Below are 23,424 nucleotides of genomic sequence, written 5' to 3'. Positions count from 1 at the left end.
ACAACAAACAGGAAGAGGCAGGCCTCATCTTCATTTGTCCTCACTGCTACAGCACTAGATCAGGCCTTCGGTGACTCTTGTTTTCAAAGATTCTTTTTTAAAAAGCCATTTCTTGATCTTAAGTATGTTCCTATTTTATTAAAAATCTTTCAGAATTAATCCTTAATGGCTAATAATATTCCACCACGTGGATGTAACATAATTTTCTCAGGGGAATAGTTCTCTCTTACATCTGAACATCAAGGCTGTTTCAGTTTGTTCCTATGGCAAATAATGACACTATGAGGACAAGCATGTCAAACTATTAACTCTTCAAGTGACAAACTATGAGATTTCATTTTCCCAGTGTATCTGTGCAACTCAGCATTCTACTATACGTTTGTGTTGTTATAATTGAGGGTGGAACACAAAGGAAGCTGACTACTTAAAAAATAACATTGAGACAGAGTTGCTATATTAAAATGAAACTCACATGACAATTTATGCTAATATTAGAATAAATTTTAAAAGACCAAAATATTTTTTGTAAACACCGAAGTTTGTCTAGTGTAAATACAGCAGTGCCCTTTTTATGCCAATCTGTTAGATCTGGGTTTTAAAGCTTTTGCTTGTTTGATAAGCAGAAAATTATAATTTGGCTATTTACATTTGTGCTTCACTTCCAATTCAGCTCACTGCTAATGTGCTGAAGACAGCCTAAGTGCTTGGGTCCCTGTACCCACGTGAGAGACACAATAGAATATCTTGTCTCCTGGCTTTGGCCTGCTGGGGAGAGAACCAGCAGATGGAAAACCACTGCCTCTATCACTCCACCTTTCCAGCAAGTAAAATAAAAGTTCACACCTCATCTGTTGTGACGACTCAGTGAGGTATTACACGCAACTCTCGGTGGGGTGGAACACACTGCTCACTTGGTAAGTGTCAGGAACGTTGCTGCCACCAATGATTTTCCTCCTCTGTGCCCAGTTTTCTATTAGAGGGTTCTAATGTGGTCAGACTTTTCCTTTATATTTGTTTGTAAAAAACAGATATTAAACCTGTATCTGGCATATTTGTTGTTTGCCTTTAATTATGAATACTTTCCATTCATTGAAGCTTCAAAATTTTATAATCAAACCCATCTGCATCTTCTACCACCAAATCTTCTATCATTTTGATGCTTAGGTTGTCATTAACTATTCAAAGATCAGAAAGGAAATCAAAATTCATTTCCAGCTTTTTAATATTTTTGTGTTTGTTTCAGTTAATCATCTAGGTCTTCAATCTGGCTGGAGTTTCTTGTGTAGTTAACCAAATGTCTAACATAACACCAGTTCCCTCAGCCTGGAATGTTTTCATTTACTTCTTGTTGAGTTCTTAATGCACACTAGGCAAACAGACTGTCCAAGAATTGTTAACTTTTCAGTAAATCTGACCACTCCGCCACAGCTATCTGTCTTCTTTACTATTGGCAATGATGTTTGGTACAGGACACTCTGGGATATCCTGATTCACTGATGAATAAAAAAGGGCTTTATTGGAAAAAAAAAAAAAAAAAAGAAAGTGACTGATCCTTTCTATGCTCCTGCACTTTCCAGTTTGTAATCAGATAAATGCATATGTACAAATATGTGTGTGAGTGATGACGCCACCTTTGCTCACCATCTGGCACACTGCTCTTCTGTCTACTGCTGAGCAGTTCATTTTTCCCTGGGTGTCTCCTGGGTCACAGCCAAGGACAGGTTTTGTAACCTGGCTTCTGGCTCTGCAGGCCCAGCCAAAGCAAAGTCCTGAACAATTGAAATTATATAAAACATAGTACAATTGCCACAAAAAAATTGTGTCAGTCAAAATTACCTACTTTACCACTTAAAAAATACTGCAGATACCCTACATGCCCTCACAAAGGAAAGCAGGTGAAGAAGCTATTTACATCTACACACTGGAAAGCAATACGGCGCCAAATGAGCAAGAAATTGTGATTTCCACGATACACTGTTAAGTAGGGGAATAAAACATAAAATATTATCTATAGAATGTAATTTGTAAGAAAGAAGGAGAAAACTGAAAAATATACACCTATTTGCTCATATGTGAAAAAATAAATACAAACAGAATAATCCATAAATCATGATTTCGGCAACCTGCGGGAAGGATGAGGCAATGGGAATGAATGGAGGGGCCGGGGAAGTGAATCATCACTACATTTAACACATCTGCGACTTTAAATCAGCTGATGTTTCTCTTGGTACACCCATGGATATAATTTTACCTTTAAAAATTGATATGAATATTTTACATTCTAATTTTAAGAAGAGAAGAAATTAAAATGGGAAACAAAGTGAAACAAATGAGCTTAGCTATATTTCATGGATATTAACTAAGGGAAAAATTACAAAGAACTGACTCAAATGACATGTGAACACAGTACTTGGGTTATTCTCAGGGTACAGCAAAAAGAACCACATACAAGGAACTGACCTCTAGTTAAGAGTGTTTCTCAGTGGTATGAGTTGGCAATTTGGAAACTCCTTGGCATGTGTAGTGTAGGAGGAAAGCATGTGAATAGATATAATGTGGAAAGTAGAAGCCAGGGTTCTCACTAAAAAACAGCAAAGCTAAACGGAGTACAGGTATGTATACACACTTAGCTCTGTTCTTAGAGAGCCGGGAAGCAATGACACGCTGGTAGTAAGAAGCAAACTTGACAGTCCCAACATTGGTTTCTAAATACTATTCTACACTGCAAATAATCAAGGTTCTTAGAAGGAAAAAATAAGATCAATCTAGAACACCAACTTATATTGTAAAGTAAGAAACTGTGCAATGGATAAGAAAATGTAATGCAGGTACAAGTACAAGCTTGTTCCCACTATATTATCTGAACCTTTTTATATTTAGGGGACAATTTTCTCTTTTGAGAACAAAGCTATAATCAATAAAATTAAAACCTTAGAATCCATAATTGTAAAATAAAACTGAATAGTTAACATACATGGAAGAAGAGAAAATTCCTTAACAGAATGCCAATGATTGAGGCTAGTACGATGGCTCAACTGGCTAATCCTCCTCCTCTAAGCACCGGCATCCTATATGGGTGCGGGTTTATATCCTGGCTGTTCCACTTCCCATCCAGTTCCCTGCTTGTGGCTTAAGAAAGCAGCAGAGACGGCTCAAACCCTTGGGACCCTGCACCCAAGAGGAAACATGAAGGAGGCTCCTGGTTCCTGGCTTCGGATTAGCTCAGCTCTGGCTGCTGCAGTAATTTTGGGAGTGAACTAGAGGGTGGAAGATCTTTATCTCTCCTGTTCTCTGTAAATTTGCCTTTCCAATAAAAACAAATAAACTAAACTAAAAAAAAAAAAGAATCCCAACGATTAAGATAAACAAACAATAGAATTAAAATTACCATTTGGTAAATACTATAAGTTACTTCAACAAGACTCATAAATGCTATAGCTAGTAAGATAAAATTTGTAATGAAAAACAGGACATTTATGTAATTCCAAAATATCTCTCACCAGATACTTGCTGATTACAAAGGGAAAAAGTGAACAAACTTGGCAAGTACTATTTCAACCTGTTATAGGGCAAATGTGTTATCATGCAAACCTAGTTAAGATACACTCAGGAGGCCCCCACACCACTTCTGTGATATTTTTCCCAAAAAGAATTTATTATCTGAGTACAACATCAGAAACACTCAAAGTGAGGAACATGGCATAACACAAGTGGCCTGTACACTTCAAAACCATCTAAGTAATGAAAAACAAAAGACTAGGTATTATTCCAAATAAAAAGAGATTCAAGAAATATAACAACCAGGTATGACAAATGATCTATAACTGGGGAATTTCCTCCCATCACCGAGAAAGGACATTAATGAAAAATGCAAAATCAGAAGAGTAAGGGATGGAAACTAGATTACAGAGGTGAGTCAACATTAGTAACTTTGATACTCTCTACTGTGGCTAAGTATTAGAGCATCTTGGCTCACAGAAAGCACACCCAAGGTACAATATGTTAGCAACTTAATCTCAAATGACTGAGGAAAAAAATGATGAGAGAACAGTAAAGCAGAAAGCATATACACTCATGTGGACAGTCAACAGGAAGAACACATGGATAATCTTAATATTTTTGTAAAGTTCCCTAGGTCTGAAATTATTTTAAAATTAAAGAAAAAATAGTGAGACGGATAAGGCTGGGCTGTTCTGGGCATCAGGAGCAGGTAAAGGCCAGCTAGGGAACACTGTTGTACTCAGCACAGCACCTGGCAATCTGTCAGGAACCTTGGGAGGAACAGCAACTAATTTCCTTGCTAAAGCGATGAACTGCAGCAGGAACTGTAAGAGTTTTAAGGGAAGGAAGATTTACACCAGGTCCTTTTGAGTTTTCAAGATGATTGCTGGGGATGGAGAGTACAATGAGAGGTGTTCCAGTGTTCGCATATGTAGACGAGGATGGGAGGATTCCAAAATTTTCTAAGAAAAGGAATCTAGGAATCCAGGAGAAAGCAAGGTAGTGCAACTTTGGCTCATTGAAAATTCCCGTCTCCTCCACCTACTTGAGTTTGTGGCAAGGTCACAAAGCCCAAGAAGTGGTTTATGAGTAAGCCAGGGGTTGATGCTCTTCCGTCACACCTGCCAAGCTCAGCAAGAGCTACAACCAGAGACAAACACCTGAGGGTGGGTCATTCTCTTTCCTGGCTGTTCTAAAGAACAATGCTCAAAGTACTACATTTGTACTTCTTTATAGCCACACAATTTACAGTACTCTATCATGACTGTGGCTCCCTGCTGGTGTCTTCATTCACTTGCTAAACTAGGAGTTATTATACATACAATATTTTCTTGCTTTACAAGTTCATTTTACTAACTGAAAATGAACCTGCTGACCAAATGACCCCAGGTTCATGCACAAGTAGAGATAAATTATTAAAAGGTCCCTTAAAATGTCAGAGCAGACTTCAGAAACCTAGTTATGCTTCTTGCCTTGAGCTCTGAATTAGGAGGCAGAAAATGTTTGTGAAATTTTGTGATTAATCCCTCCCCTTTGCAAGACTGAATCTAAATGGTTCTGGAAAGATATTTATCTACCATTATTTCAAGTAACTCCCAAGAGGGAGGTACCATCTATTCTATTCCATTGTCTTTAAAAGTGTTGTGGCCAAGGAATTCTTTTGGTTTGGAATTGAATTTATGTTGGGTTTACACCAGTTCCCATTTCCTTTGAGTGTTAAAAAAAAAATTACTCTTCCCATAGTCTGTATTTTCTCTGAGGGAACAACACCAATTCTCTTTCAACTTGATTCAAATCTTTCATCACAGTCCTTAAGTCATTCTAGTGTGGGGACAATGCCAAGCGTACAGGAATGAAAATTATAAACCACACCCTCAGCATGGTGTTGCCTCATCATATGCTGATGGCCCAAATCTATCCAGAAGAGTCAACACTTGTGTTTGAAGTTCAAGTTTAAAAATGCATGGGAGATAGTTAGCACTAAAATAATTCAACTTTTGAACATTTGAAGAGAAGATCTTTGTCACTGGATTGTTTAGAAACCCTTAGTGCCAGATCACACTGTACCAATATGCTAGTGTATTCACAGCCTGAATTTCACTTGTAACTGCCTGGTCCTTTTTAATTTTAGGTAGAAAATGATCATGGCCACCAGCCATAGCATGTTGGGGATTCAATTAATCTAAAGAAAAACATCTAATGCAAAGGACTGGTAAAACTGTCCTATTGGGAACAAAGAGGAGGGTATGCAAGGAAATGGTAGGTTGAAAGCACAACACTTAACACTGATATCTGACTACTAAAGACACAGACCAAGTGTGATGCTGTAGATGACGGAGCCCAGAATGTGGGATCACAAACAAGAGGCTCTTGATTTGGCTGGCGAAATTAACAGGATTCTGGACAGACAGAGGCAGGTGAAGAAAGAAGTCATTCAGGGGAGGGAACACATTGTCAAAGAATGGAGATCATTGGAAGATCATGACTACAGTGCCAAGAAGTAAGCCTTAGCTTGTAGGCATAAAGCCACAATCACAAGTTTAAGCTGAAAACAACAATAGTTATGCATTCCAGAAAGTACCCTACTTATGAATAACTTATGCTTGGTGACCACAAAAAAACTTCAGGACAAGATAATTGGTTTTACCCTCTCAAAGATGATAATTGCCAGGACTAAAATGAAAATGATGAACTCCTGGCAAGGTGGATCCCTTGGAATATTCAGGTGAGGAAAGAATTGGTACAACTTAGTGTTACGAATTATGAATAACTGTCAATGTTATCTAAAAATAATTTTTAAAATGTTTAAAAAGAATTATAACCTTCAATGTCAATAAGTTACACAAATCAATTCACAACTTGTATATTAGTCATTTTAGAACCATATTCAATATCAAATAATAAAGATTTAGACTGAACATGCTCCACCATGGTTTTCTATGAGCAAATTTACAATGTGGTTTTGGGCATTTGACGTATCTTCTGAAGATTTCTTATAGTTAATAATTAGGCAAATTATGGTAATTAAAAAGCAGATTCTTTCTGGTGACAAATTTTTACCTGACCAGACATGACTACTATAGGAAACCTGGCCTTCATGAGTCTCTCAATCATTTCATGAAATACCATCTTGAAATTCCATATATGCATCCAATGCAAAATAACCAGGGGGCAAAATATCATTCTTTAAAGCACATTAGCTTACATATACTGTTTTAGATTATTCCAGTTTTTCTTGAGGAGGCTAAGAATAGAAGCATACATAAAACAAGTGTTTCTTGAAAACCTCTAAATATGAACACTAATAATTTCTGTAACAGATAAGAGCATTTAACAGAACAAGGCTTATTTCTTCAGGAGATGTACAGGCTAGGCTAACTGAAAGAACTATTTTTCTAAATGGAAATATCCTTTTCCTACTCCGAGCTGTACAAGATAATAGGCAAAATTTTTAGAAAGCTGAAAATCCTTTTAAATAACACTTCCTTTAGCTTTAATCGCAAATAATTGCCTCTTTTTGTGCTAATGAGCATGAGCACCACAGAATGGAATGTAATTCTGCCAGTTCATTCAGTGTAATGGCTTTGTGTGCTACTGACACTGCTCAGAGATCCAGTCTCAATTTCCTCAAGAACAATAACTGAGCAGCAGTAAATTTTTCACTTGAGGAAGATTTGGTAATCTATGTAAATATAAATAGAAAATCCATTGTCTATTGATAAAACAGCAAAGTAGGTTAAATAAAGTTTTATGTGTTACGGCTTCCTGTAACAGCCATCAGCTCCCTGGGTCATGAAAGTAAATAAAACACTTCACTTACTGAAATCAATGAGAAACCGTCCAAATCCTTGCCTTTGGTGCTGGGGCATGATCATTATGCAGGAGACATTATACTTCTGCTGGCAAAGCTTTTCCTGAGGGAACGAGAAACAGATCAAGCATGTCAGAGCTCTGCTGAAGTGGGCAATTCCCTGCACCTGCCACTGTCCTTGTCAAACAGTCCACGAAGGTGAGCTAATGGGTTAGATCAGGATGGAGCAAAACACTCCTACAGTGTTAATCACACAAACTATCAGCTAAGTCTCACAAATTATGTCTTTATTTCTAGATCAGTACCCCAAAACACTAAAGAACAATGAAAAACGAACAAAATGAAAGCAAATACAGCATGAAAGAAATGCTTTCAAACAACTTGGGAAACGCAGAAAATAACATCCAGTGAGTCACCCAGGGAAGTAAGTCAGGATTTATCTAGCTACTTTGCTAAATAATATTTTATAATACTGCAACAGCCATCTGGATCTGCCTTTGAGCCAAAGCCCCCAGTGAAACTAAAGTGGTATGCACGTAGGTCTGTGTGCACACATAGATTTCTCCTGTGAATAGAACGTCAAGGTAAAAGAGGAATCACCTTCATTTCAAACCAGGAAAACTAAACAAACAAAAAAGATAACAACAAGAAGAAACCTCAAAACCTCCAAACAAAACTGAGACCTAAATGTTGTCAACAGTCTGAAACCAGGAGGAAGACGGGGCAGGATACGCTAAGATGGAGCTCAGATAGTTATAGAAGAATTTACAGTTTTCATGGCACACGGCATCAGAGCAGAAGCATTTTACTCAGAGTACAAAGAAGCTGCCAAAACCTATACAAAAAAGATCTGGAAAAGGTTTTTGAGGTTGTGAAGACTCTGGCCAAACATAAACCACAAATGAGATTGACCACAAATGGGACCAACCACATCAAAGAACTACTTCAGAACACCCAGATCTTTAATGAACCTATTTGAAAGATCACAGGAAATGGTTGTGGAAAAAACCCTACATGGCAGAATTGAAGATTTCTTTGTGAAAAAGATGAGTTCTCAAGTTTTGGCACATTCATAGTTGCCCGTGAAGCCTCTACAAAATGAGGAAGAAGCAGGAACGGTGTCAGTTTTCATAAAATGGTGTCATCTATCACCAAAGTTCACACAAATGGCAAAGGTTCAAAATGGTCTGCGTTGCAGAAGTTAGACAAATGAGTGAGTCCATCTTAAAAGAGTTGTAAAAGGATTCATTCTAGATGCAGTTCCTTTCTCTGTCCAGAACTATCCCCATGTTTGGGAGCTTTCTTGAAATCTGCCACCCTACTTAACACATGTGGCGCTGGCTAAATTCTGACATGGGTAAACCAAGTGCTCCTTCTTTTCTTCCTGGTTGTAATCATATGCATGTAATGATCTACATGATACACTTCTAGACCAGCTTGTCCAACTGCTGGTGAGTCTTTCATGACCTTTCTAATAACCTCCAGAACTTGGTTTACTATAAATTCACAGTGCCAGACATGCCTAAATTTCAGTTAGAAATGTCAGAACATGGTCTAATTTGCATTTGGTCTTTAAAATGATTAGTTTTAGAACTTTTGTTTCACTGTGCCACCAAAGAAAAATCAGTATTCCAGATTACCAAACATAACAGTAGCTGCTGGCAACTACAGGAGAACCTCTGACAAAATGAGAAAACTTGAACCTGTTTTCAGTAAAATGTGAGTAGCACCATGGGAGGAAGAGAGGCAGAAATTCAACTTTCAGGAGTCACCATCGACTGCACATTCTATGTGGGCCTACTCAAAAGGCCAAAGACTCAGGAATAAGAGAACAAGACAGACAGCCCTACATTCAAACTCATGATGAAAAAGATACACCACTTTATAACGAGAAAGGCAATCATGACCACTAACTTTAAATTCTTTACTTATAAATTAACTTTCCTTGTTTTCATTGTAAAGCTTTGCCAAGTAAGTGGATTGAAACATGGGAGCAATTTCATGACTGGCTATTTATGGTCTCTGGGATGATTCTTAAACTACAGTTTGCAAAGCATCTTTATAATATGTTGTACCTTCTGATCTTCAAGGAAAATGGTACTTTCATAAGGCATTCCATTCACATTAAATGACAACACTTATTGCCTAGCATGGAAAATTACATCATAAAGCACAGGGTTTTAATCAATTTACCTTCTGCTTGGAAGTTTCCTAATTACTGTCACTGTTTATGTACCATCTAATAAATCTTAATTATTTCCTTAGGTATTTAAGAAAATGTAAGGTCACTGCCTTGTAAACATTTCCAAAGTTTCTTTATTTCATATTAGTTTCTTGATGTTTTTCTAGCAACCTTTGAGCAGGAAACTGTGATAATACTGCTTTCTAAACCAGTGAAAAAGACAAACTATCATCTCAAATGTCTGGGTCTTCCCTGTACTAAGAGCAGGCAGCTTCTAAAGTACATGAGCTTCTAAAGGTAAGAAGCTGTACTAAGTACTAAAGTACCAAAGTACATGAGCTTCTAAAGGTAAGAAGCTGTACTAAGTACTAGAGCACTAAAGTACATGAGCTTCTAAAGGTAAGGCTGCTTTCCAAATTATCAGCAGAGATTGAGAGATGAAAGGATAATAAAAGCCAGTATATTAGTTTGACTGTCCAAATGCCAATTTTCTAGCTCACCGAGACATTGTTGACAATGGGAAAGCAACAAGGAGAAGGGAGAATAATACCCTAATTGCTACATGACACTTTAAACCTTCATGCTGACACCACTTTGAGATTAAAGAGAAAGAAGACTGAGAAAATTCCAGGATGCTAGGTGGTCTGTAGGGCAAAACAACTATAATATGAGAGAATGCTGCCAATGAAGAAGCGTGTCACACACTTCCTAGGCACAATGTTTCTGTTTTTGTTTTTGTAAATAAGCTCTAAACATAAACATGAGCTTTTCAGGAACACATGCCACTTATTCAAATCACAGGCATTTAAAACAAAACAAAACAACCAAACCCTGTTGAAAGAACTGGGCTCTACCAAAAGCATTCTGAAAAAGCAAATGAAGGTCATGCTGGCTCTTGTTTTACCTTAGAGAAGTATCCAACCAGATGACAGCCTTTTTCATCATTTTTTGTAAGGACATAAAAAAGGAATGGCTCGACATCATAATACAACGTTTTGTGGTCCAGGAAGAGCTTGGCTAACAAGCAAAGGTTTTGGCAATAAATTTTGCTCATATTCCCATCAACCTAGCAAAAAGAAACAGACAACATTATTTAATATAAAAATAGCACTAAATATATAATTGTTTCTTGTATACAAAGTATTTAATTTTATTTTCAAATCGTAAACTGAAAGATTAAAACATTCCATGAAATAAATACAGAATTGACCAGAAAATAGCTGCCACTAGGCAAAACAGAATTCCACTTTTATCTCAAATTAGAATAAATTAAAGTATGTTAAATTTCTCTGTAAGCCACCCACATAAAGAACAATCACTAGCACAGGAGTAATTTCTATTTGCAATTTACTATACGTTAAAGATGATCAGGGAAATCTTTTTTTATTGGAATTAAATAAATCTGAGTTAAAAGGATACAAAGAAATAAAAATACTTCTCAAGAGTTAAACCTTATTTTCAAAGGAATTTCAAATAAAAATAAAATAAATGAACTGAATTATTCTGATTCTCTAGATGTGTGGATCTGCAAAAGAGACTCCCATTTTGGTTTTACCCCAAGTATCATTTTAAATATAATTGGAAAAGATACAATTTCTATGCTGGGAATACTTACTAAGAGAGTGAGACGGATTTCAACCTACAATAAGTACCATGATTACAGTCTACTCTCTTTAAAATAAAAGCATCAAGCTGTGATCCTGATGGCCACAGACAGGAGGCTAGGCACAGATGCCAATTTCTTTTATCAAACATAGTTACTTGTTGGAAACAGAAAGCTCACAGATTCAAGAAGGATATCCTTAGCACTCTTCTTCGAGGAAATGCATATCTACTAACCAGAGTTCTTCAACAATGAACTTGACCATTTGCAAGTCTCCTGTTGACCATACAGGTTCTCATAATTGCACAAACTATTTTTAGATCTTATGTAACTATTTCCCATGGATGAAACCTAGATCCCACACATAGCAACATAATCAAATATGGGCAGTAGGCTCAGACGATACAATTCTCTCTTTAATTAAAACAAATTTTCGTGGATTGAGAGTATGATTCTTCTGGAAATGTAGCATATTACAAAAAGGAAGGGGAGATGTACATATGAACCAGAAAAACAGATATGACAATGTGAAGCCAAATTCTGATCCCTTGTGTAAGGTCTGATATAAAAGTATTATTCTTCATTTTACGAACCACACAGCAAACTGCGTGGTTTCAACGCATTAAACTGTAACATATTAACTCACATTCTAGAATAGAGATCGTAGTACTCATCAAATCTAACTCTTCGAATGAACAAATGACAAAAGTGCCTCTGAAGTTTTCCCTCTCATCTGCACATGTTCTTGGCCAAAAGCGCAGACCATTCTCTCCACCCCAGCAAAATGGATGTTCTTTTCCAGAAGAGCCTCCCTCAGGTCATGAGAGTGTTTACCACACAGGCCGACTCAGGCTAACTTATTTAATAACTACTTGAGGCCACAGACATATTTTGTCCCTTGGGAAATAAATACTAACTTCTATTGCATTGTGGTCAGAACAGAAGATCTAAGACATCAAGGAAAAAAACCAGTAGGAAAGCTAAACTTGTGACAGAAGTGAGGGCCACTTTGATGTCTCACCTGGTTGAGGTCGGCTGGGTAGCAGCCTAGTCAAACAAGGGTCAGGTAATATGTATTTGTCTGTTTTCCATCCCAGTGGTTCTCACTGGGGGTGATTTTGTCCATGATGGGATATTGGAATATGTCTGGAGATATTTTCAGTTGTCACACCAGAGGTCATAGTTCTTCTATTGGTGTTAGATGAAAGCTAGGGACGCTGCTCAACATGCAACAATGCAAAGAGCAGTGTCTATGATAAAGAATTTACCCAGCTTGAAACGTCAAGGAAGTTCAGGTTGAAAAGCTTTGTGGCTAGCTAAAGTATATTACTGACAATACCCTTCTTCCTTCAGGCTTGCTATTTCAGAAGCTTGGACTTTCAGAAATTTTAAGACAGATAGATCAGTCTGGGGGAAAATTAGCCTGTCCAAACATGTCTGACAGTAGGAACCTGGTTTGTGTTATAACTTTTGGTTTACTAAACACGGTGGAAATAAATGGCAGGCCAGGAGTAAAGAGAAAATTGCTAGGCAGAATGATAAGTCTAAACTTCCACAATTAAAAAATAAATAAATAAGGGTAATTCTAAAGTGAGAGGATTTCAGAGAAGGAACTGCTGCACAAAGACTATGCTGAGCACCCAGATTATGAAAAACAATGCACCAGGACGAGTAGCAGCGAAGAACACAAACTGGGCAAGAGAACATGGAGAGAATAAAGAGAATTAAGAAATTCTGTTAAGTAAAGGCCTGTTCTCCTTTGAGTACTACTGAATCATTTAAACTGGATCCCTGAAACTGACAAGAGAAACATGGTTAAACAAATAAACTACAGAAAAGCAGAGTCTTCTGTTACTAAATCAACCCTGCAAACAAAATGTCTTCAAGAAACCCACAATGATAGACACATGGCCACAGGGGGTTTCTGTGAACAACAGAGTTCTCCAGGGGTGGCAATCCACCCAGATCAGGGGACTCCCAACATCTGCTGGGGTCTCACCAAAAGGATTATCCACCTTGCCAAGAAGTGGATGGAAACACAGGTGGCTGTGTATTGAGGAGATACCCACAGCTGCTCAATTCCCAGGCAGAGGGAGCACCTGCCAGACACTGGCTGGAGCTGCCGAACAAAGCTAATTTCTCCTGCCAAAAAAAGTGGAATTTACAAAGAGCTGAGATCATAATTCACTGGTGAATATATCTGGTGCAGACAGGGATTTGGGGGAAGACAAAAAAGTCCATGTGATGAACCAGGGATTCTCCATCAATCTAAATGGTTGCTTAATATGGTTAAATAAATATTCCAAATCATAGCAGTATTTTAAAGAGCAGTCTGGATTTCAGTGCCAAAATTAAATATACTTTGTACCTTCTAGACATAAATCAATACACCATCAACAAGCAGGAGCTCCATGTTTCAAACAGGGAGTTTTTAATTTACATGCTCTTACCTCAAACACTGAAAGGTCTTTCCTTCGGTAGATTTCATTTGCTGGTGGATGAAACCATCCACACTTCTTTGAGTGTCTTAGCAAAATATTTTTACTTTTCATATATTTAAGACAGAATTCACACAGGTAAAGCTTTGGTAATCTGTTAAGGGTTAAAAATCAGGAATCTATGAGATTGAGTAAAGATTGCCTAGCAATACCCACATTATTTAAAAAAAAAAGGAGGAAAATTAAAGTCAGTCATAAAACAAGTATTAAGTCAAGCTGAAATGTATTTTTAAAGATTATTTATAATATACACTGTCCTTACTTTGTGAAAAAAAAATTTGTTCCCTTATTAGAAATGTACTAAGGAAATAAAGATTTTAGGTTTAGAACCACCACTCCAAGAATCAGCAGAATAGGTGCATATTTTTCAAAATTCAGATTTAAACTGATATTTCTAACAGTGTACATGGTCAGTAAACCTAACCACCTCTTCTTAGAGAGAAATGAATTTATTATAGTACTTCAAGAATCTGCACATTGATGTAGCAAAGAAACCCAGAGTTTAGTTACTTCCATTTCTCCTTCTAGATGAGGTAACTAAATCTGAAGTCATTATCACAGGGTTATTATATAAGGTCTAAAACAGCAGACCAAACACGGAAAGGCAAATAAGCTAATTTGTTCTCAACCAATTTCATTGTCTCTTTGAATAACAAACTAAAACTAAAAGCTTTCTCTACCTGCCTGACTTGTTTCCACCTAAAAACAACAACAACAACAACAACAAAATAAACAGACATCAGATGTACTCGCAAGAAAATGTTTAGAAACACCAGTAAGCTTTTTGGGGAGGTACCAGAATGAGACACACAGTTTTGGGGAGAGATACAAAGCCAGAGTTGGTATTAAATTCTAATCTTGCACTTAGGTTCAAATTTTTTATTCAAAGTCTCCAGAGCAAATGACTTTATAGTTACCCACAAGTCAAAGTTCACATGCATTTTTAAAAAACATTTATTTTTATTGGAAAGGGAAGATTTACAGAGAAAATGAGATGCAGACAGAAAGATCTTGGTTAATTCCCCAAGTGGCCACAACAGCCAGAGCTGAGCTGATCCAAAGCCAGGAGCCAGGAGTTTCTTCTGGGTCCCCCATAAGAGTGCAGGGTCCCAAAGCTTTGGGTTATTCTCCACTGCTTTCCCAAGCCACAAGCAGAGAGCTGGATGGGAAGTGGAGCAGCAGGGACATAAACCAGCACCCATAAGGGATCCTGGCGCATGCAAGGTGGGGATTTAGCCACTAGGCTACCGTTCCAGGCTCTGTATGCATGTTCATAAAGATCTACTTGTATGAACAGCAAAATGACTGAAAGAGAGGGAGAGAGATACTTATTCCTCTAGTTCACTCCCCAAATGGCTGCAACAGCCAAGTTGTGGACACTGAAGTCAGGAGTTAAGTATTAGGGCCAAATTATGCCACCCTGCCTGGTAATTTAGCAGGAAATAAGATTGGAAGTTAAGTGGCTAGGACTTTAATGGGGAAGGGATAATTCTACAAGCAGATGCCTAACCTGCTGTACCATAACACCAGCCCCTCAGGCATTTAAAAACAATGATTCTAGAATTCACAGCCAGGTGGTATTAAGCAGGGAAGACAAAACAAGACTATTGACTCAGGCTTGCCACTTAACTCCTGGAACAAACTCACCCCCCTCACCCATCGCCACTTTTTCAAGTGACTTGACTTGTTAACAAGATAACATGTATTTATGAAGATAGAGTAAATCCACAATTACCAAAAACTTTTAGGGCTAAAATATTTGATGATATTAATAAGATATGCTGATGTACCTGATAGAAGAAATCTATTTATAATATACTCGTATAACATACATTTATTTATGTATTTTAAACTTTCATTTATTTTTATTTGAAAGGCAAATTTTGACAAAGAAAGAGAGAAAATGGTCTTCCATCCATTGGTTCACTTCCCAAGTGGCCACAATGGCTGGAACTGAGCCAGTCCAAAGCCAGGAGCTTCTTCTAGTTCGCCTACGTGAGCACAGAAACCCAAGAACTTGAGCCATCCTCTGCTGCTTTCCCATAAGTCAGGTGACAGGATTAAAGTGGAGCAGCCAACACTGCAGGTAGAGGATAAGCTTGATGTGCCACCACACTCGTTTCTCTCTAAGCCCCTTTTCTTATAATATATCCAGTTTAGGATATATCAGTTCAAGGTAAGCTAGCAGCTAATTTTATTTCACAACATGAAGATCTTGATACTAATAATTTCTCTTAAGTTTTAATATTAGTCACTAATGCCTTCAAAAATTTGAAGAAGGCTGTCTTAAGACTCTCTACCATACCTATTTTCTCATTTTTCATCTTTAAAACATTTCTTAGTAAAGATCCTAAAAAATGAAATGCCAGACATTAAGAGATAAAATTAACAAGTCAAATTAGGAGAAATGAAAAAGATGACTAAAGAAATGCTGGCATTTTTAAATGGCTAAATTTCTTCCCTTGATTTGGCTTCTTACTGCCCCCTCACTGCTAGAAAGCAAGCATGGTACCCAGGCTGAGAGTCAGGCTGCAAGCTAAGGCCTTGGCCAATCCCAGCGCAGGGAAGCATTTGGGAATGAGCTGGAAGATGGAACACCTTCCTACTTGGTGCTTCTCTCTTTCTCTCTTCCTTGCCTTCCAAATAACATGAAAATAATAAAAGTTTGGTTTTTTTTAAGTATCACTTAGAAGTTAAGAGGCAAAATTGACATAGTACCAAGTAATACTACAAAAGCTAATAGCTTGGAAAGTACTCAGAATAGACTAAGAGCTTTCAGAAATCACTTGATGCTGAAGTTATAAGCCGATAGGTTTATTCCATTACCTTGCATATTCCTGTGGGTAAGGCGAGGAATACCAGGTTTGGATTTCATATTTGCCAAATTCTATCACAGAAGGGTACCGGCCACAGTCTTCCACTCCACTTTCACACTCTATTTTCTGTCATGGAAAAAAAGAAAAAATAAATAATGAGACATAAGTCTTATAAAATGGCACACTTCATTTACATTTTAGTTTGTTCACCAGTGACTATAAAATCCTATGGAGATCTTAATCATATTCTTAATTTCTGATTTTCACTTTGTTAAAACAACATAATAGACCCATGTGAAATAATATTTGTGTTAGGTTCATAAGGCAAACAAACACTCTAAGAAACATTATGAATTAGAAAGGAAACAAGTAGGATGTAAATACATCCCATTATGTATTGAACTAGACTTAACCCATTAAAATGTATTAAAACTGAAATAGTAAAATAACAGAACTATTCCACCCTTATAGTTTCCTGTTCCTCCACTAAGTAATATTTGCCCTGACCATGATTAAATGATCAATCATGAGGTTTTCAGTTCACTGTTCATGTCCTATATTCCCCTTACTTTACATAAGTCAGATGAAATCAAGATTCACTGCGGTCTTCCCAGCTTCTGGTAAAGTGCCTGGCACAGAACAAGAAATGTTTCTGGAATGAAGAATTCATTTTTACCATCTTGGAATGAGACGGCTTTAGACTTGAGTATTTTTCCGAAAGTAGCCTCTTGGTCATAGTACACAAATACCAGAATTAAGCCAAAAGGGGAAAAAATGGCAAGGACTTGAAATCTTTAATGACTTGGGGAACTTGGACATTTACTTTGCAAAGGACATCTACCGCAAAGCATTCTGATACAGACAGAAAAGGGGATAGAAACACTCCCTAGCTAGAAGTTATCTAGCTCCATGGATTGTTACTATTACAAATAAAGCTTATGAGTCAGAGACAAACCACTGACACAAAACAGGAAGTAAGCAAGGTGAGAAGTCTCCCTGACAACACTAGCCCGAGATATCTAATGTACTTCACACACACACACCACAACCCATCACACATTTTTCTTTGAAAATCCAATAGCCTTACCTTTCAACATTTAAGCAACAAAACCTAATCAGAGTTAATAGTATAAGTGGAACCATCTAAAACAACTACTGGACAATGAAATTAAAGTGATAATAGCCAATCACGAAATACAATATTGCTTTCATCAGTGCCAAAGAGTTAAAAATAGGAGACATTTTTCATATGGTTAGCCATCTGTGTTGGAAGAAGCACCAGTAATCTTAAAAGCAATGCTTTTCTTTTTGTTAATGTTCAAAATTATTTTCCAAATGTAGTCAAAAACAATCAGAATCTTTCATATCTAGATGCATTTTTTAAGACTCATCCTCAATACTGCTCCATCCAAGAGTGGAGACAGTTCTAGTCATTGCTTCCAAATACCCAGACAACAAAAGAAGGACATAAGAGCCACAAGGAATTTTGAAGCTTTAAAAAAGCAACGCAATTTCATGTTAAGAGGTGGAAGCTAAGACTGACCCTGTGCTGCAGTAGGTAACGCTGCTACCTTCAGGGCCAGAATCTCATCTGGAGACAGGTTTTAGTCCCGGCTGTTCTACTTCTCATCTAACTCCATTCTAATGTACTTGGGAAAGTAGCGGAAGATGGTACCAAATACTTGCACACCTGCAGCTCTCTGGGAGACCCAGAAGCTCTTGGCTTCTGGCTTCAGAAAAGCTCAGTTGTGGCTGTTGCGGCCATTTGGGGAGTGACCAGTGGATGGAAATGCTCTTTCACTCTTTCAAATACATGAATAAATCTTAAAAAAAAAAAAAAGAGTTGGAAACCACATATTATTGTGCTACAACAATATGGTAACCTGACCTTACCTCCCAAGAAAGTTCCTGGGCCTGCTTAAAAACATCCAGGTCTTCTTCCGTAACGACATCCTTGTTTCCAATCACATTTACATCTGTACTTTCTTGTTTGATGTTTATTTTTATTTCAGTATCTGTCATTTAAAACCAGCAAAAAGTGTATTCACTGACTTGAATCATGAATAGCCACCATATATTACCACAATGGTACCCAATCAGCACAGGGATTTTCTTTGGGGGAGTGAAGGGGACAGTTTCATAAGCTTTTCCATCTAAGCACTGCTCACAGATTCAGCAGTACCCTTTGTCCGCTATACCCAAATTTTTATGAGAATTAATCACTGTCACCTTTTTACAGGCTTAGTATATATACAAAGGAAAATAAGAGTGATTAAAAACAAAATCATAATTTCAACTGAGATTAGACATTATAATCTACAGAATTCCCATGATCAGTTTTGAGGTAATAAATTCTACCCACTTTGTCCAAATGACACATTGTTCATTTTTGTCTTGTAAAGGGTAGCAAATGTAAGGGGTCAATTTATTCAATGAAATCATGAAATCCGTTTGCTCCCTAAGTGGATACACACACAGATGCACTCACATCCAGAAACACTTTACAGAATCACAGATCAGGCTTTGTGGAGATGGAAGCAAGATGGACTTTGTCCTGAGAAAGCAATGAAGCAGAGGGACGTGAGAGCCAAGAGACCTCCTGGCGGAGTACTGACGGCACGCGACCTATCAGCACCGTGGCTGAAGAGGTGGCATGGGGAGAACACGGCAGAAGCATGACAGCGGCTACTCATGCGGGACTACAAAGCCATAAGCAACGCTATGGAAGCATCTGGGGGTCCTAGTGTCACTACAAATGGAAACAGATAATAAAAGGTGGGAAAGTATTAGCTGGAAAAAACTGTATTCTGGAGGTTTAGTCAGCATTAGGAAAAGGTCAAAGTTTCACTACTTCTGTATGAAAGTGAAGTGAGAGCGAGAGAAATAGCTAAGGCCTATGTGATAAATAGGGATTTCTTTCTTCCTTTCTGGGAGTGGGGGGTGGGGAGGAAGGGATGGGACGCAGGTTTGGTTGCAGCTTTGACCTGTTGCTTACCATCATCCTGCTCAGGGTTAATCCTTCCGTCTGCCAAGCTCCCCTTCCCTGGTGAGGGGGTCCCCATCTGAGGGGTCACTTTATATTTTAATCTGCCTAGCAGCCTGTGCTTTTTAAGAAAAGTTGTTCGCTTGAAGTGAGCAATTGCTTTAAAAATACATCCTCTCACCATCCCCCAGCCAGAGGAGGAGTGAGAAATAAACCTACTTCTAAAATCTCTTTTTCCAAAGAAATGGGCTTTAGATTTTGCCGTGGAAGAAAATTCGATTTTACGACGCACACGTTTGGGTGGTGCATAACTTGGGTGTCCCTTTTTTCGAGACTGCCCCTGAGTGGTATAGTTATGAGAAAGCCCATCAAAGAGGGCCTTCAGCTGGCTGTTATTGGTAAGACCGCTAAACGAGGGCGCACTGGACTGGCTGGAAGAACTACGGGGAGAGGTAGAAGAAGTGGAAGTGCTGGACTGTTGTGAACTGGGGCTCTGACCGGAGATGGGGGTTGGGGGTGGAAGTGAAGAAGGTGGAGGTTTTAGCTTTTGTGTGGTACCTGTAGCCAACACATGAGAAGTGCATGACTGTTTCTGAGAGACCTTTTTCCTTGGACGATAGTGCTTTGAAAAGTCTATTATTTCACCTCGTGATCTGCGACCATCAGGTGATGGTGTAAAAAACTTAGTAAGGCCATCAATGAGCCCTTTGGTTTTCTTGTTAACTTTAAGTGTAGAGGCAGAAATGTAGGTGGAGGTGGTGGTGATTTTGGTGGTGGCACCAGGCCGAGTGGGGTCTGTAACAGCCAATCTGCTGCTTGAGTCCTTCCCAGATGCAGCATGACCAGATGAAGGTGTGGTACAGACTTTAGTCTTTTGACCCCTACCAGGTGACCCCCTTCCTGTGAATGCATTCATGGATCCTTCATCACTGGTTACAGACCTAGGCAAAAATTTAGAGAATAGTATCAGCAATTAATAGCAGAAAATCTATTGCAACTAGATGCATTCAATGTCGCTCAAACTGAAGAAACTAAATTACCCTACAACTGAAATTACCCTAAAACTGAATCAGCCCTAAAAATGATGTTGGGTGTGTGCCACCACCTAGATGTTTTTCTGTTGAAAAGGGCAGCAGCAACTATATTTGCCTGTCATGATTCCACTATGGACAATCCCATAGGTACACAAAGAATGCATGTGCACCCAGAGGCAACAGAAAACCCAACACTTGCATTATAATAAAAATATTTCTATCCCTTGCATTGTTACAAGTAAATACAATTTATTAAAATATCATCTTTAACATATTAGAGAAAATAAGATCTATGTGTTATCCAGAAGTGAAAGAATAAGCTTAGCTAATCGCTAGTTAAAAGCAATCAACCTGAAATTTTTTTTAATAATTAGAATTAAGTTATGCCTATAAATTTGTATTAAAAAAAAAAGCAAACTTCATTCAGCACTATATGCTTAGGATGGTAAGATAGTAAATAATACCTTCTGAGGAGAGGAGACAATTACAGCATAAAATACTGCTGGAAAAAGGACAACAACAGCAAAAAATGGAAGGAATGGTTGAAGAAAAGCTACAGCAAGTCAGACATGACATGGAAAGTCTGGTGAAGAAGTAGCACATTTACCATGGTCATTATCAGACACGTGGCAATCAGAATCTGTACACTTGGTTCCGCCCATGCCGCTGTGTGGCCAATGGGCACAGGAAGCCGCTCCACTAGCACAGCCACCAACGTGAGCAGCAGCTGACTGCCTTCGCCTCAGGCAGGGCTTAGGAAGCCGCACAGGTTAGAGAATTGTATGCAACAGAAACGTGAATGTAAATCATGTCACTACTAGGGCTCATAAAAAAAAAATGCACTTTCAAACTTATCCATTTAGTGGAAGGCTAATAATGAAAATCGTATGACATTGAATCATAAAAACATCTCCCATAATTATGAATAGGACACATTTTCATGGTCATCCTGGACAAACTTCAGGGGTCACATGTAAGGGATGCTGCTGCAGACCGAGGCAAGCTACTGAGTTCATCTCTGAGTTGATTCATCTGCAGCCACTGGTTCAGCCCCATCAGGTCAAAGCTGGAGGTATCTGGTGTTACCAGACAACAAAAGCAAGGGTGACCAACAAAAACCTCATCTGGTTTATTCACATCAGAAGCCTGCCGCTTGGATGGCCTCTGGAATCCACTCACCCAGAAAGGGAGCGTGCATATTATCTTTAAAATATGTCTTAAAAATTTCTCTAAGCCCAAAGGACAGTTTTGGATAAACAAAAAGTTAGGATTGATGCCAGATGCAATTTTCAGCTGTGTTCTGTGTTTAGAAAGTTTATATCTTAATTTGTTTCTTAATTGGGCCCTGAGGATACAATCTCATTTTAAGAATAATGCATTTACAGGATGAATGCAAAAATGTAATTTCTACTCCAAATGCCACTAACAAGAAAATTTTGATTAATACGTAGGTCTCATGGTTTACCTCTAGAAACTAACAAAAAAAAAATCTTTTTTAATGTCTACTGCTTGGAGGATTTTCATGAAGCTTCACAGAAAACTCTGGGAGTCTGATTTCTGCTTCTCCTTAGGAGGCAAAGGCTCAGGAAGGTACTATTTTTCTAGGAACAAGGAAGGTGGTGAACTGCTTCAGACAAAAATTAGGGGCAAGAGTCAGCATGTTGAGTAAGATTCTTGGTGTTTGTTCAAGGTGTGCACAGAGTACCTACTCATTCTGAGTCACAATGGCCCTTTCACTAAGCCTAAAGAGAAAGTAACAATCTCTTGGTAGACCTGGGAGAGGCAGGCAAGCCATCAATTTCATTTGTAAACATTATATTTAATGCTGATACACAAATATACATATATCCTACACTAGTTAAAATTGGACTCATCTTACATCTTATGATTTCTCTACAGATTCCTGTTGAAAGTTTTTATCAGGCTTTAAAGGCAATCAGATGGCAACAGGATGGGGGAATGGCATTATCACAGTGGATCTTCAGGCCGCTGTGTATTCATGCTTTATATGTAAGCCTACACATGTGTACACTTGCCAGAGGTCCTATTTTAATCCTTTGGGAGCAGTCACGCGTAGTTTTCTCAATTGCTTCTATTTAGTAAAAGATCTCCCCAAAAGCAGTGAAATTAATAAATCAACATCAGAAGAGAAAGATAATTTTCTACAATGTTATCCAGTGTGACAAAAGAGATTCATTACATGGACAAATCCTTCTCTTATTTTAAAACTCCTATGAAAATATTTATATAATTAAGCCTTCCCACTGCTCAGCCAGTGTTTAAAAAAAAAAAGGTATGCAGAATCATTGTTTCAAATTCTTACATTCTGATTCCATCCTGCTGCTTGAAAAATGTCACCTGGTATCACAGTTACTGCCAACAGAAGACCCCAAAATGCCAATTATAATTACAAATGTCATTTTCAAAAATTTTCTACAGCTTATGCAAAAGAAGAAATATTCCTTATTCTAGAGTTGGAAAAAATGATGCCAAAAAGGCCTAATGGAACCTAAGGGAGTTACAGTCACCTATATTTTAACCACAACATGAAAAGATTTTTTTGATAAGATCTCAACCTACAACAATCGTTGCTTTAATTTATTTTTCGGTCGTCCAATGGGTTTTGCATATCGTCGTTTTATTTGTGCAGCTTTCTCATGAAGCAGTTTTCTTCCCTTTTTCTTTGGTCTGCAGACTTGGCAAATCCACATCCCTGAATTAATATATATATGAGAAAAATATTTTAATATTTCAACTTAGGAGAAGATATTAAATATAAACTGCAGCTACTGTAGGCTGCCCAAAGATGCTGTATACTCCACTCCCAAAAGTAGGCCATTCCCTTTAGTCATTTTCCTCAGGAAGCTATTACTAAAGGCCAATTTCCCCAGGGGTGACGGTGGGAGAGCAAACCTCTACCTCAGGATCCTTCATAACGCTGTTCCAAAAACATCAGTAAGCTTCCCACCACCACAAAACACATGTGACAACCTGCT

General features: G+C 38.0%; 1 protein-coding gene across 15 annotated transcripts in view; it reads right to left on the bottom strand.

Moving 5' to 3' along the window:
• Positions 1-23,424, bottom strand: part of KAT6B (lysine acetyltransferase 6B) — a 166,454-nt gene that overhangs the window by 33,200 nt on the left and 109,830 nt on the right. For 5 of the 15 annotated variants that reach the window (XM_040976005.1, XM_040976006.1, XM_040976008.1 and 2 more), the window contains 7 exons: positions 23,009-23,141; positions 20,280-20,335; positions 18,305-18,426; positions 16,422-16,537; positions 13,548-13,689; positions 10,399-10,560; positions 7,322-7,415 (listed from right to left, as the gene is read on the bottom strand). In XM_040976005.1, coding sequence (XP_040831939.1) covers positions 7,322-7,415; positions 10,399-10,560; positions 13,548-13,689; positions 16,422-16,537; positions 18,305-18,426; positions 20,280-20,335; positions 23,009-23,141 — 825 coding nt within the window. Of the gene's footprint in view, positions 1-7,321; positions 7,416-10,398; positions 10,561-13,547; positions 13,690-16,421; positions 16,538-18,304; positions 18,427-19,406; positions 20,336-23,008; positions 23,142-23,424 lie in introns of all 15 variants that reach the window. The other 10 variants (XM_040976000.1, XM_040975999.1, XM_040976002.1 and 7 more) reach the window with 6 other exon arrangements.

Source organism: Ochotona curzoniae, unplaced genomic scaffold (assembly GCF_017591425.1).
Source record: "Ochotona curzoniae isolate NIBS_2020 unplaced genomic scaffold, NIBS_Ocur_1.0 contig_2692, whole genome shotgun sequence".
Lineage (NCBI taxonomy): Eukaryota > Metazoa > Chordata > Mammalia > Lagomorpha > Ochotonidae > Ochotona > Ochotona curzoniae.
The sequence above is the reverse complement of the archived record's forward strand: the minus strand, read 5'-3'. Positions and strand labels throughout refer to the sequence as shown.